Below are 14,366 nucleotides of genomic sequence, written 5' to 3' on the forward strand. Positions count from 1 at the left end.
GGCAGTTGGTTTTTGAATCAGAATGGCAGTTACATTTTTTATTGACCAAAAGGTTCTATATAGAACCCCTTTTTTAATCTAAGACTGTATGCTTTCATTAAACACATTATTTCCTCTTGCTTCTAACTAGCATTTAGTTTGCAACAGCACAGGTTTGTATGAACCTTGCTGTTTGCCACTCAGAACTCGGCAACAATGTTTCAAAATATGAAATCGATCTTCCCCCTGCCATAGAGAGCTAACGGTGTCGGACCATGCGAAATCATGTAGCTATCATTAATATGGTTATAAATGTCAATGCAAAACAGCTGAAATAATTGATAAGGGAATATTAGCTGTCATTTCAGAGTTTTATGTGACTGGGTTAGCTTTTGTTAGCAGTTTTTTTCTAAAATACCAATTACACTCTGGGGTAGGGATAGAACCCAGTGGGATTAAAATGGATTTAATTGTCATTTTTTTTGTCAACGATCTACACAAAATACTCTAATGTCAAAATGGAAGAAGATTTTTACCATTTGTAAAACATTTATGAAAAATGAAACACTAATATATCTTGATTAGATAATTATTCATCACCCTGAGTCAATACATGTTAGAATCACCTTTGGCAGCAATTACAGCTGTGAGTCTTTCTGGGTACGTCTCTAAGAGCTTTCCACACTTGGATTGTGCAACATCTGTCTATTATTAAATCTCTGTCAGATTGTTTATTGATCATTGCTAGACAACCATTTTCAGGTCTTGCCATAGATTTTGAAGCAGATTTAAGTCAAAACTGTAACTCGGCCACTCAGGAACATTCACTGTCTTCTTGGTAAGAAACTCCAGTGTAGATTTGGCCTTGTTATTGTCCTACTGAAAGGTGAATTCATCTCCCAGTGTCTCGTAGAAAGCAGACTGAACCTGGTTTTCCTTTAGGATTTTGCCTGTGCTTATCTCCATTCGGTTTCTAATTTATCCTGAAAATCTCCCCAGTCCTTAACAATTACAAGCATACCCATAACATGATACAGCCACCACATTGCTTGTAAATATGGAGAGTGGTACTCAGTAATGTGTGGTATTGGATTTTCCCCAAACATAACACTTTGTAGTCAGGACAATATTTTTTGCAGTATTACTTTTAGTGCCTTGTTGCAAACAGGATGCATGTTTTGGAATATTTTTATTCTGTACAGGCTTCCTTCTTTTCACTCTGTCAATTAGGTTACTATTGTGGAATAACTACAATGTTGTTGATCCATCCTCAGTTTTCTCTTAACACAGCCATTAAACTCTGTAACTGTTTTAAAGTCACCATTGGCCTCATGGTGAAATCCCTGAGCGGTTTCTTTCCTCTCTGGCAACTGAGTTAGGAAGGTTGCCTCTATCTTTTGTAGTGACTGGGTGTATTGATACACCATCCAAAGTGTAATTAATAACTTCACCATGCTCAAAGGGATATTCAATGTCTGTTTATTTTTACCCATCTACTAATAGGTGCCCTTCTTTGCAAGGCATTAGAAAACCTCCCTGGTCTTTGTGGTTTAATCTGTGTTTGAAATTCACTGCTTGACTAAGGGACCTTACAGATAATTGTATGTGTGGGGTACAGAGATGAGTAAGTCATTAAAAAGTCATGTTAAACACTATTATTGCACAAAGAGTGAGTCCATGCAACTTATTATGTGACTTGTTAAGCACATTTTTACTCTTTAACTTATTTAGGCTTGCCATAACAAAGGGTTAGAATACTTATTGACTCATGACATTTCAACTTTTGTATTTTAATTAATTTGTAAACATTTCGAAAACCATAATTCCACTTTGACATTATGGGGTATTGTGTGTAGGCCAGTGACAAAATCTCAATTTAATCCATTTTAAATTCAGGCTGTAACACAACAAAATGTGGAAAAAGTCAAGGGGTGTGAATGCTTTCTGAAGCCTTTTTTAGTAAAGGGTTCTTTAATCTTGTCCAAAGAACCAAAAGGTTCTATATAGAACCCCAAATAATCATTTTTTTCTGAGAGTGTGGGTTACTGGTATGACTAGGATTATGCCTTTGGCTGCTGGACAATAAAAGAAAGTTGATTTGAAAACCAATAGAAAATGAGAAAAATGCTGGTTTCAATGGCATATTCATTGTTTATAAAATAATTCCCTCAACATTTATATGGTCGTATTTTGGCTAGCCTAGGCTACTTTGAAACAAGGTACGACATGCTTCATAAAATACATAAAACATCCAGGTTTTAACCAATTAAGTTTATGGTTAAGTAATTTCAAAATGCTGACCAGCCTCCGCTCAGGTGGGTGATGTGTTCTTCACTCTCCGGTCTTGTGACCATTTGATCTGAACGAACCGTGCTTTGAGTAGGCCTATGTCGACAGAATCAAACCTTTAGATGTTAATGTTAATGATCCTTCATTATGACATGACTGGCGTTTAGCCTATATTTATGTAGTTTAAAGTCTCATTGAAGTTTGGCTACATTTTCTGGTGCCTCCCTCATGTCAGCATCTGTTTGACCATATCACCTACACTTTGACATGTATGCTTTTTTATTTATGGACTTGAAACATTTATTTGAATACAGTGGGGGGAAAAAGTATTTAGTCAGCCACCAATTGTGCAAGTTCTCCCACTTAAAAAGATGAGAGAGGCCTGTAATTTTCATCATAGGTACACGTCAACTATGACTGACAAATTGAGGAAAAAAAATCCAGAAAATCACATTGTAGGATTTTTAATGAATTTATTTGCAAATTATGGTGGAAAATAAGTATTTGGTCACCTACAAACAAGCAAGATTTCTGGCTCTCACAGACCTGTGACTTCTTCTTTAAGAGGCTCCTCTGTCCTCCACTCGTTACCTGTATTAATGGCACCTGTTTGAACTTGTTATCAGTATAAAAGACACCTATCCACAACCTAAAACAGTCACACTCCAAACTCCACTATGGCCAAGACCAAAGAGCTGTCAAAGGACACCAGAAACAAAATTGTAGACCTGCACCAGGCTGGGAAGACTGAATCTGCAATAGGTAAGCAGCTTGGTTTGAAGAAATCAACTGTGGGAGCAATTACTAGGAAATGGAAGACATACAAGACCACTGATAATCTCCCTCGATCTGGGGCTCCACGCAAGATCTCACCCCGTGGGGTCAAAATGATCACAAGAACGGTGAGCAAAAATCCCAGAACCACACGGGGGGATCTAGTGAATGACCTGCAGAGAGCTGGGACCAAAGTAACAAAGCCTACCATCAGTAACACACTACGCCGCCAGGGACTCAAATCCTGCAGTGCCAGACGTGTCCCCCTGCTTAAGCCAGTACATGTCCAGGCCCGTCTGAAGATTGCTAGAGTGCATTTGGATGATCCAGAAGAGGATTGGGAGAATGTCATATGGTCAGATGAAACCAAAATAGAACCTTTTGGTAAAAACTCAACTCGTCGTGTTTGGAGGACAAAGAATGCTGAGTTGCATCCAAAGAACACCATACCTACTGTGAAGCATGGGGGTGGAAACATCATGCTTTGGGGCTGTTTTTCTGCAAAGGGACCAGGACGACTGATCCGTGTAAAGGAAAGAATGAATGGGGCCATGTATCGTGAGATTTTGAGTGAAAACCTCCTTCCATCAGCAAGGGCATTGAAGATGAAACGTGGCTGGGTCTTTCAGCATGACAATGATCCCAAACACACTGCCCGGGCAATAAAGGAGTGGCTTCGTAAGAAGCATTTCAAGGTCCTGGAGTGGCCTAGCCAGTCTCCAGATCTCAACCCCATAGAAAATCTTTGGAGGGAGTTGAAAGTCCGTGTTGCCCAGCGACAGCCCCAAAACATCACTGCTCTAGAGGAGATCTGCATGGAGGAATGGGCCAAAATACCAGCAACAGTGTGTGAAAACCTTGTGAAGACTTACAGAAAACGTTTGACCTGTGTCATTGCCAACAAAGGGTATATAACAAAGTATTGAGTAACTTTTGTTATTGACCAAATACTTATTTTCCACCATAATTTGCAAATAAATTAATTAAAAAATCCTACAATGTGATTTTCTGGATTTTTTTTCCTCATTTTGTCTGTCATAGTTGACGTGTACCTATGATGAAAATTACAGACCTCTCTCATCTTTTTAAGTGGGAGAACTTGCACAATTGGTGGCTGACTAAATACTTTTTTTCCCCACTGTATTATTCCAGTGCTGGCCTCTCTGATCCAATTCTGATCGGAGTAATTGTTTGATATTGTGATTCTTCTTCTTGTCCGACAATTTGTTTAAATTTGTCCCGGACAAGCGTTAATGTCGAGCCCTGCAGTATGTTTATCTAACACACACACGCAAAAAGTACACCTATTTTACTATTTAGATAACAACAGCACTTTGCATGAAGTTACATCATTTGACAATAGGACTCCAAATAATCTCTAACAAAGTAAGTTAATTACAGGTCTCTGAACCATTGTACAATTGTCTTTCTACTCAAATTACATTATTCCCATGGGCAAAATAATGTGAATATATATGTGGCTATGGTCTTCTCAATTAACTATGTTGTATAGTACACACAAGGCACACCTCTCTGTGCTTCTGAAGGAGACAGGCTTGTCCTTATTAAAAATAATGGAAATAAGACACTGCTTTTTCCTGGCTTTTTCCAGCTAGACCTCCCTTTCACTTGGAAAGCAGTTGTAAATTACTCCTGCAGCTGTTTTGAATACAGCCTACGGGCGACAGAACTTATTCGAGAGAAGGCACACCATCTGTGTGTTCCCAGCATTTCCCGGCATGCTCTTGACCTTTCCACTGTGTCAGTGGAAACCTGTGTCCATAGGATAAAACCAGAGAGAGAGACCATTAAAACATCTGTAATCAGGCAATTCATGTTTACAGTGACGAAACAATATAAATAAGATAAGACCAGTTGGTTGGATGTAAAGCCACCATTTTCCCCCTGTACTTCAAAACTGCAGTTTAAACCTTCATGCAAATCAGAGGATTGGAAGACCTAAAAGGTTGCTTGTAATGCTTGTGAAGCACCATACACAAATGTTTTTTTTCACATGCACAAGTACAGTAAAATGCTTAACTTGTAAGCCCTACCCAACAGTGCAGTATTCAATATCAAAATAGTATAACTAATTTAAAAAACACACAAAAAAACAAGAGAAATAAGAGAGGAAGATATATACAGGGTCAGTGCCAGTACTACATTTACAATGTGCAGAGGTACTCGAGTATTTGACGTAGATATGTACAGTGGGGGAAAAAAGTATTTAGTCAGCCACCAATTGTGCAAGTTCTCCCACTTAAAAAGATGAGAGAGGCCTGTAATTTTCATCATAGGTACACGTCAACTATGACAGACAAATTGAGAGAAAAAAATCCTGAAAATCACATTGTAGGATTTTTTATGAATTTATTTGCAAATTATGGTGGAAAATAAGTATTTGGTCACCTACAAACAAGCAAGATTTCTGGCTCTCACAGACCTGTAACTTCTTCTTTAAGAGGCTCCTCTGTCCTCCACTCGTTACCTGTATTAATGGCACCTGTTTGAACTTGTTATCAGTATAAAAGACACCTGTCCACAACCTCAAACAGTCACACTCCAAACTCCACTATGGCCAAGACCAAAGAGCTGTCAAAGGACACCAGAAACAAAATTGTAGACCTGCACCAGGCTGGGAAGACTGAATCTGCAATAGGTAAGCAGCTTGGTTTGAAGAAATCAACTGTGGGAGCAATTATTAGGAAATGGAAGACATACAAGACCACTGATAATCTCCCTCGATCTGGGGCTCCACGCAAGATCTCACCCCGTGGGGTCAAAATGATCACAAGAACGATGAGCAAAAATCCCAGAACCACACGGGGGGACCTAGTGACTGACCTGCAGAGAGCTGGGACCAAAGTAACAAAGCCTACCATCAGTAACACACTACGCCGCCAGGGACTCAAATCCTGCAGTGCCAGACGTGTCCCCCTGCTTAAGCCAGTACATGTCCAGGCCCGTCTGAAGTTTGCTAGAGTGCATTTGGATGATCCAGAAGAGGATTGGGAGAATGTCATATGGTCAGATGAAACCAAAATATAACTTTTTGGTAAAAACTCAACTCGTCGTGTTTGGAGGACAAAGAATGCTGAGTTGCATCCAAAGAACACCATACCTACTGTGAAGCATGGGGGTGGAAACATCATGCTTTGGGGCTGTTTTTCTGCAAAGGGACCAGGACGACTGATCCGTGTAAAGGAAAGAATGAATGGGGCCATGTATCGTGAGATTTTGAGTGAAAACCTCCTTCCATCAGCAAGGGCATTGAAGATGAAACGTGGCTGGGTCTTTCAGCATGACAATGATCCCAAACACACCGCCCGGGCAACGAAGGAGTGGCTTCGTAAGAAGCATTTCAAGGTCCTGGAGTGGCCTAGCCAGTCTCCAGATCTCAACCCCATAGAACATCTTTGGAGGGAGTTGAAAGTCTGTGTTGCCCAGTGACAGCCCCAAAACATCACTGCTCTAGAGAAGATCTGCATGGAGGAATGGGCCAAAATACCAGCAACAGTGTGTGAAAACCTTGTGAAGACTTACAGAAAACGTTTGACCTGTGTCATTGCCAACAAAGGGTATATAACAAAGTATTGAGAAACTTTTGTTATTGACCAAATACTTATTTTCCACCATAATTTGCAAATACATTCATTAAAAATCCTACAATGTGATTTTCTGGAATTTGTGGTGGGTGGGAGTGTATATGGTGGTAAGTGTGTGTATGTAAGTAAGTGGAAGCTTGTGGGTGTGTGCAAGAGTGTCAGTGTAGGCCTGATAGGCGGAAATGTAAACAGGGCTGAAAAGAGACTGGTAGCAGGAATATATATACCAGTAAATACTTATGGTAATAAACTAATGGTAATATATACATGTAAAAAGGAGTATTAGTGACCAGTAGCAGGATAGATATTAATGTTAATTGCAATCAATAATCAATGAACAGCAGTGTAGGGGTAGTAATACATCTTATTAATAATCATTTTAGCAGAAGTGTAGGTGTAAGGGGAGCAATAGCTGATAGCTTCTTTGCCTTTTGGCTAAGATCAAGTGTAGTTGTTAGCCATTTACCATGGGATAGAAGCTCTTTAGGAGTCTGTTGGTCTGAGCCTTGATGCACCGGTACCGCCTGCCGGACGGGAGCATGGAGAATAGTCCATGTCTCGGGTGGCTGGAGTCTTTGGCAATTTTTTGGGCCTTTCTCAGAGACCGCCTGGCATGTACATCCTGGAAGGCTGGGAACTCACCCCCAGTGATGCGCTGGGCCTTCCATGCCACCCTCTGTGGGGGCCTTCCAGTCGAGGGTGGTGCAATTGCCATGCCAGATGGTGATACAACCAGTCAGGATGCTCTCGATGGTACAGGTGTAAAAGTTCCTAAGGATCTGAGGGGCCATGCCAAATCGTTTCAACATCCTGAGGGAGAAGAGGCAATGCCGTGCCTTCTTCATGACTGTTCTGGTGTGAGAGGACCATGTTAAATCCTCAGTGATGTGGACACCGAGGAACTTGAAGCTCTTGACCCTCTCCACTGCAGCCCCGTCGATGTGGGTGTGCACCCGCCCATGTTTCCTGTAGTCCATGATCAGCTCCTTGGTCTTGCTGATGTTGAGGGAGAGGTTATTATCCTGGCACCACACGGCCAGGTCTCTGACCTCCTCCCTCTAGGCTGTCTCATCGCTGTTGGTGATTAGGCCTACTACCGTTGTGTCGTCAGCAAACCTGATGATGGAGTTGGAGTAGGAGTCGTGCATGGCCACACAGTTGTGGGTGAACAGGGAGGACAGGAGGGGGCAAAGGACACACCCCTGGGGGGCCACCTTGTTGAGGGCCAGCCTGGCAGAGGTGTTGTTACCTACTCTTACCACCTGGGGTCAGCCCGTCAGGAAGTATAGGATCCAGTTACAGAGGGAGGTGTTCAGTCCCAGGCTCCTAAGCTTGGTGACGAGCTTGGAGGGCACTATGGTGTTGAACACTGAGCTGTAGTCGATGAACAGCATCCTCACATAGGTATTCCTCCTTTCTAAGTGGGAGAGGGCAGTGTGGAGTGCAGTTGAGATTAAGTCATCTGTGGATCTGTTGGGGCGGTATGCAAATTGGAGTGGGTCCAGGGTGTCTGGGTCTGGGATGCTGGAATTGATGTGTGCCATGACCAGCCTTTCAAAGCACTTCATTGTTAAATTTTTTACATTTACATTTTAGTCATTTAGCAGACGCTCTTATCCAGAGCGACTTACAGTTAGTGAGTGCATACATTTTCATACTTTTTTCCATACAATTTTTCATACAATTACAAATACACAATAGCATCTATTTATTGAAAACATAAATAGGATATACAACATAAATATGATAACATATAGTAAACTTACTAACTACCAGATGTGAGTGCTACAGGGTGTTAGTCATTGTGGCAGGATGCTTTAGAGTTTTTGGGAACAGGAATGATGGTAGTTAGCTTGAAACGTGAGAGATGTGACAATACTCTTTGTATAAATTGTTATGACACCATAGAACATACTTTGTGTGGTGAACTGAAAAAGCATCTGGAGGCCTCTCTCTCTCTCTGTGTCTCTGTCTCTGTCTGTCTGTCTCTCTCTCTCTCTCTCTCTCTCTCTCTCTCTCTCTCTCTCTCTGTCTCTGTCTCTGTCTGTCTCTCTCTCTCTCTCTCTCTCTCTCTCTCTCTCTCTCTGTAAAAAGTTGATTAAAACCTGTACTTAATGGGATAGTGTAGCTGAACTGAACTATCCCTTTAATGATAGCAGCTGGACTTAAGACTGTTTTCTTCTCCCCTCGTTTCTCCCAAAGAACCGAATGGAGGAGAGTAAAGCCTTGTTTAGGACCATCATCACATATCCCTGGTTCCAGAACTCCTCTGTCATCCTCTTCCTCAACAAAAAGGATCTATTGGAGGAGAAGATCAATTACTCCCACCTGGTTGACTACTTTCCGGAGTATGACGGTGAGTGGCCGTCAGGGGCCCGACCACAAATTCAATTCCCTCAGGAAAAATAAAGTTCCCTAAAGCTTTACTATCCTCTAGGTGTAATGCTTTATGACTTGTTAAAAGCATGCATGAGCCTTTTATAATGTGTTATAACAAGGCTTGTAATATGTTTGTCTCAAACACAGGTCCCCAGAGAGACGCCCAGGCAGGCCGCGAGTTCATCCTAAAGATGTTTGTGGACCTGAACCCGGACAGCGACAAGATCATCTACTCCCATTTCACCTGCGCCACGGACACAGAGAACATCCGCTTCGTCTTTGCCGCCGTCAAAGACACCATCCTGCAGCTCAACCTGAAGGAGTATAACCTGGTGTGAAAGCCATAGAGTTAGAATCCTAGAAGGGACTTCTTCGGCATGAGCGGAGTGCGACTGGGGCCGAGACCCTTCTCCAACATTGACTGACTGAATGTCAAACTGACTGTCAAAACAAACATCTAATGATTGCGTGATACTAATTTATTGCCATTGTTGACCCTTCCTTTCTTTTTTCTATTTAAAAGAAAAACATGATTGAGGGTTTAGGGGGTTGAAATGTCGCTGTTGGATATGTACAGCACAGTTCCTCCAATTGTTTTAGGCTAAGCGTTGTGACGTTTTGTTTTTAAGACACTCAATGTGGTGTCTGGGTTCTGTCCAATACCTCTGATCTTGATTCCAAGGTGCTCCTGCCTTTTGCTTTTCTGATCCGACCCAGTCGGTCCATTCCATCGCCAGTGTAGCGTCCTTTTTTCTTCCTAACACTTATTTTCCTCAGAAAGGGTGAAAAGGGTTGATACTGTGATTTTTTAAAATTATTGTTTTGGATTATTGCATCAAATTATTTGGTACCATTTGACGTGGGAGTCGTTTGAGCCACACAGCAGGGCAGGAGGTCAGCCGTGTAACTGGGCTATGGAGTGAGCACCATGATACTCATTGTCCATCACAGGCCCCAGGGTCAGGAGAGGTTATTGATGAGTGTTGAAGTCACGCTGTGCCACGCTCACTTTTTAAGGTCCTATTTGTTGCCGATGCCAAAAGGACGTACAGTAAGGTTAACTCGAGGCTCCCCTTCGCGCAGTTAACTAGAAAGAGTATTGGAGGCAAGACGGAACACAGCCTTTTGAAGGAACCAAGAGTTAACATTGCACACGTGACCATTTTAAACTGTTTTCCCCGTTTTTGGTTATACTTTTCTCCCCCATCTCGTATTCATTGTTGAATGCCAAAACCACCTGTTTGAGTCAGTATGCCAAGCCTGACAAAATTCACTGGAGTCCATAGGGTTGTTGTGTTGTTAATGCCAAATTGAGTGGCCAATAATTTTGTGGTCATTGTGTGGAAATTATAATACTATTGACAGTAGCAGCTGAACCCCTCTGGTGATCAGTTGTGATTATATGGTTGGTTTTATTCCATAGGCCCTTTTTATCCAAGTCTTGGGTTTGGTACACCTCACACAGTATGAAATGGTTATTTTCTTTTGACCAGACGTAAGCAGGGACCAGGGGGATGGAGGACCTTGCTCTATTACTGATGGGTCACACAGATTCAGTTGTGAGAATATGCCTTTGACAAGGGCTCTTCTCTCGTAGAGGGGCAGCTAGTCTTCTCTCACTGTCTGGACTGAGCTAGACCACCGCAAAGGCAGCTGTGGCAGCCAATCACAGTGCCAATGTCTCACATAGACTGAGCAATCACAATGCAGCTCTGTCCTTTTGATTGTCCAATCACAGTCCAGCTGTCCAACTGTTTTAGTTTGTTAGCAGTGGAGATGATTAGCTGTTTCCCACGTTAAAAGAGGCAGAGCATTGAGCAATGTACCAAAGTAAGCCCTCACTTCTGATTGATTGGCTCCAGTGGCTCTGACCCCCAGTTATTTCTCTGAGTATATATGTGTTTTGTAACAATTCCCCAAACATAACCCTGTAATTTACATTTTATTGAGGTATAGTGCAATTATGAATGCTATAATCATTTTACATACATCTCTCTCTCATATATATATATATATATATATATATATATATATACACACAGTATCTCACAAAAGTGAGTACACCCCTCACATTTCTGTAAATATGAGTATATCTTTTCATGTGACAACACTGAAGAAATGACACTTTGCTACAATGTAAAGTAGTGAGTGTACAGCTTGTATAACAGTGTACATTTGCTGTCCCCTCAAAATAACTCAACACACAGCCATTAATGTCTAAACCGCTGGCAACACAAGTGAGTACACCCCTAAGTGAAAATGTCCAAATTGGGCCCAAAGTGTCAATATTTTGTGTGGCCACCATCATTTTCCAGCACTGCCTTAACCGTCTTGGGCATGGAGTTCACCAGAGCTTCACAGGTTGCCACTGGAGTCCTCTTCCATTCCTCCATGACGACATCACGGAGCTGGTGGATGTTAGAGACCTTGCACTCCTCCACCTTCCGTTTGAGGATGCCCCACAGATGCTCAATAGGGTTTAGGTCTGGAGACATGCTTGGCCAGTCCATCACCTTTACCCTCAGCTTCTTTAGCAAGGCAGTGGTCGTCTTGGAGGTGTGTTTGGGGTCGTTATCATGTTGGAATACTGCCCTGCGGCCCAGTCTCCGAAGGGAGGGGATCATGCTCTGCTTCAGTATGTCAAAGTACATGTTGGCATTCATGGTTCCCTCACTGAACTGTATCTCCCCAGTGCCTGCAGCACTCATGCAGCCCCAGACCATGACACTCCACCACCATGCTTGACTGTAGGCAAGACACACTTGTCTTTGTACTCCTCACCTGGTTGCCGCCACACACGCTTGACACCATCTGAACCAAATAAATTTATCTTGGACCACAGACCACAGGACATGGTTCCAGTAATCCATGTCCTTAGTCTGCTTGTCTTCAGCAAACTGTTTGCGGGCTTTCTTGTGCATCATCTTTAGAAGAGGCTTCCTTCTGGGACGACAGCCATGCAGACCAATTTGATGCAGTGTGCGGCGTATGGTCTGAGCACTAACAGGCTGACCCCCCACCCCTTCAACCTCTGCAGCAATGCTGGCAGCACTCATACGTCTATTTCCCAAAGACAACCTCTGGATATGACGCTGCGCACGTGCACTCAACTTCTTTGGTCAACCATGGCGAGGCCTGTTCTGAGTGGAACCTGTCCTGTTAAACCGCTGTATGGTCTTGGCCACCGTGCTGCAGCTCAGTTTCAGGGTCTTGGCAATCTTCTTATAGCCCAGGCCATCTTTATGTAGAGCAACAATTATTTTTTTCAGATCCTCAGAGAGTTCTTTGCCATGAGGTGCCATGTTGAACTTCCAGTGACCAGTATGAGGGAGTGTGAGAGCGATGACACCAAATTTAACACACCTGCTCCCCATTCACACCTGAGACCTTGTAAAACTAACGAGTCACATGACACCGGGGAGGGAAAATGGCTAATTGGGCCCAATTTGGACATTTTCACTTAGGGGTGTACTCACTTTTGTTGCCAGCAGTTTAGACATTAATGGCTGTGTGTTGAGTTATTTTGAGGGGACAGCAAATTTACACTGTTATACAAGCTGCACAATCACTACTTTACATTGTAGCAAAGTGTCATTTCTTCAGTGTTGTCACATGAAAAGATATACTCAAAATTTACAAAAATGTGAGGGGTGTAATCACTTTTGTGAGATACTGTATGTATATATATATATGTATGTATATATATATATGTACAGTGGGGAGAACAAGTATTTGATACACTGCCGATTTTGCAGGTTTTCCTACGTACAAAGCATGTAGAGGTCTGTAATTTTTATCATAGGTACACTTCAACTGTGAGAGACGGAATCTAAATCCAGAAAATCACATTGTATGATTTTTAAGTAATTAATTTGAATTTTATTGCATGACATAAGTATTTGATACATCAGAAAAGCAGAACTTAATATTTGGTACAGAAACCTTTGTTTGCAATTACAGAGATCATACGTTTCCTGTAGGTCTTGACCAGGTTTGCACACACTGCAGCAGGGATTTTGGCCCACTCCTCCATACAGACCTTCTCCAGATCCTTCAGGTTTCGGGGCTGTCGCTGGGCAATACGGACTTTCAGCTCCCTCCAAAGATTTCCTATTGGGTTCAGGTCTGGAGACTGGCTAGGCCACTCCAGGACCTTGAGATGCTTCTTACGGAGCCACTCCTTAGTTGCCCTGGCTGTGTGTTTCAGGTCGTTGTCATGCTGGAAGACCCAGCCACGACCCATCTTCAATGCTCTTACTGAGGGAAGGAGGTTGTTGGCCAAGATCTCGCGATACATGGCCCCATCCATCCTCCCCTCAATACGGTGCAGTCGTCCTGTCCCCTTTGCAGAAAAGCATCCCCAAAGAATGATGTTTCCACCTCCATGCTTCAGGGTGGGATGGTGTTCTTGGGGTTGTACTCATCCTTCTTGTTCCTCCAAACACGGCGAGTGGAGTTTAGACCAAAAAGCTCTATTTTTGTCTCATCAGACCACATGACCTTCTCCCATTCCTCCTCTGGATCATCCAGATGGTCATTGGCAAACTTCAGATGGGCCTGGACATGCGCTGGCTTGAGCAGGGGGACCTTGCGTGCGCTGCAGGATTTTAATCCATGACGGCGTAGTGTGTTACTAATGGTTTTCTTTGAGACTGTGGTCCCAGCTCTCTTCAGGTCATTGACCAGGTCCTGCCGTGTAGTTCTGGGCTGATCCCTCACCTTCCTCATGATCATTGATGCCCCACGAGGTGAGATCTTGCATGGAGCCCCAGACCGAGGGTGATTGACCGTCATCTTGAACTTCTTCCATTTTCTAATAATTGCGCCAACAGTTGTTGCCTTCTCACCAAGCTGCTTGCCTATTGTCCTGTAGCCCATCCCAGCCTTGTGCAGGTCTACAATTGTATCCCTGATGTCCTTACACAGGTCTCTGGTCTTGGCCATTGTGGAGAGGTTGGAGTCTGTTTGATTGAGTGTGTGGACAGGTGTCTTTTTATACAGGTAACGAGTTCAAACAGGTGCAGTTAATACAGGTAATGAGTGGAGAACAGGAGGGCTTCTTAAAGAAAAACTAACAGGTCTGTGAGAGCCGGAATTCTTACTGGTTGGTAAGTGATCAAATACTTATGTCATGCAATAAAATGCAAATTAATTACTTAAAAATCATACAATGTGATTTTCTGGATTTTTGTTTTAGATTCCGTCTCTCACAGTTGAAGTGTACCTATGATAAAAATTACAGACCTCTACATGCTTTGTAAGTAGGAAAACCTGCAAAATCGTCAGTGTATCATATACTTGTTCTCCCCACTGTATGTATGTATGTATGTATGTATATAT

General features: G+C 42.6%; 1 protein-coding gene across 1 annotated transcript in view; it reads left to right on the forward strand.

The window, feature by feature from the left end:
• LOC311144981 (guanine nucleotide-binding protein G(q) subunit alpha) overlaps positions 1 to 9,364 on the forward strand; it is a gene marked incomplete at both ends in the record, with an annotated part of 29,829 nt that extends 20,465 nt beyond the window's left edge. The window contains 2 exons of the mRNA XM_084181179.1: positions 8,850 to 9,003; positions 9,174 to 9,364. Of these exons, the coding sequence (XP_084037305.1) occupies positions 8,850 to 9,003; positions 9,174 to 9,364 (345 nt within the window). The remainder of the gene's footprint in view (positions 1 to 8,849; positions 9,004 to 9,173) is intronic.
• Positions 9,365 to 14,366: the final 5,002 nt, after the last annotated feature.

Source organism: Coregonus lavaretus (genome assembly GCF_964263955.1).
Source record: "Coregonus lavaretus genome assembly, chromosome: 17".
In the NCBI taxonomy this organism is placed as follows: Eukaryota; Metazoa; Chordata; class Actinopteri; order Salmoniformes; family Salmonidae; genus Coregonus; species Coregonus lavaretus.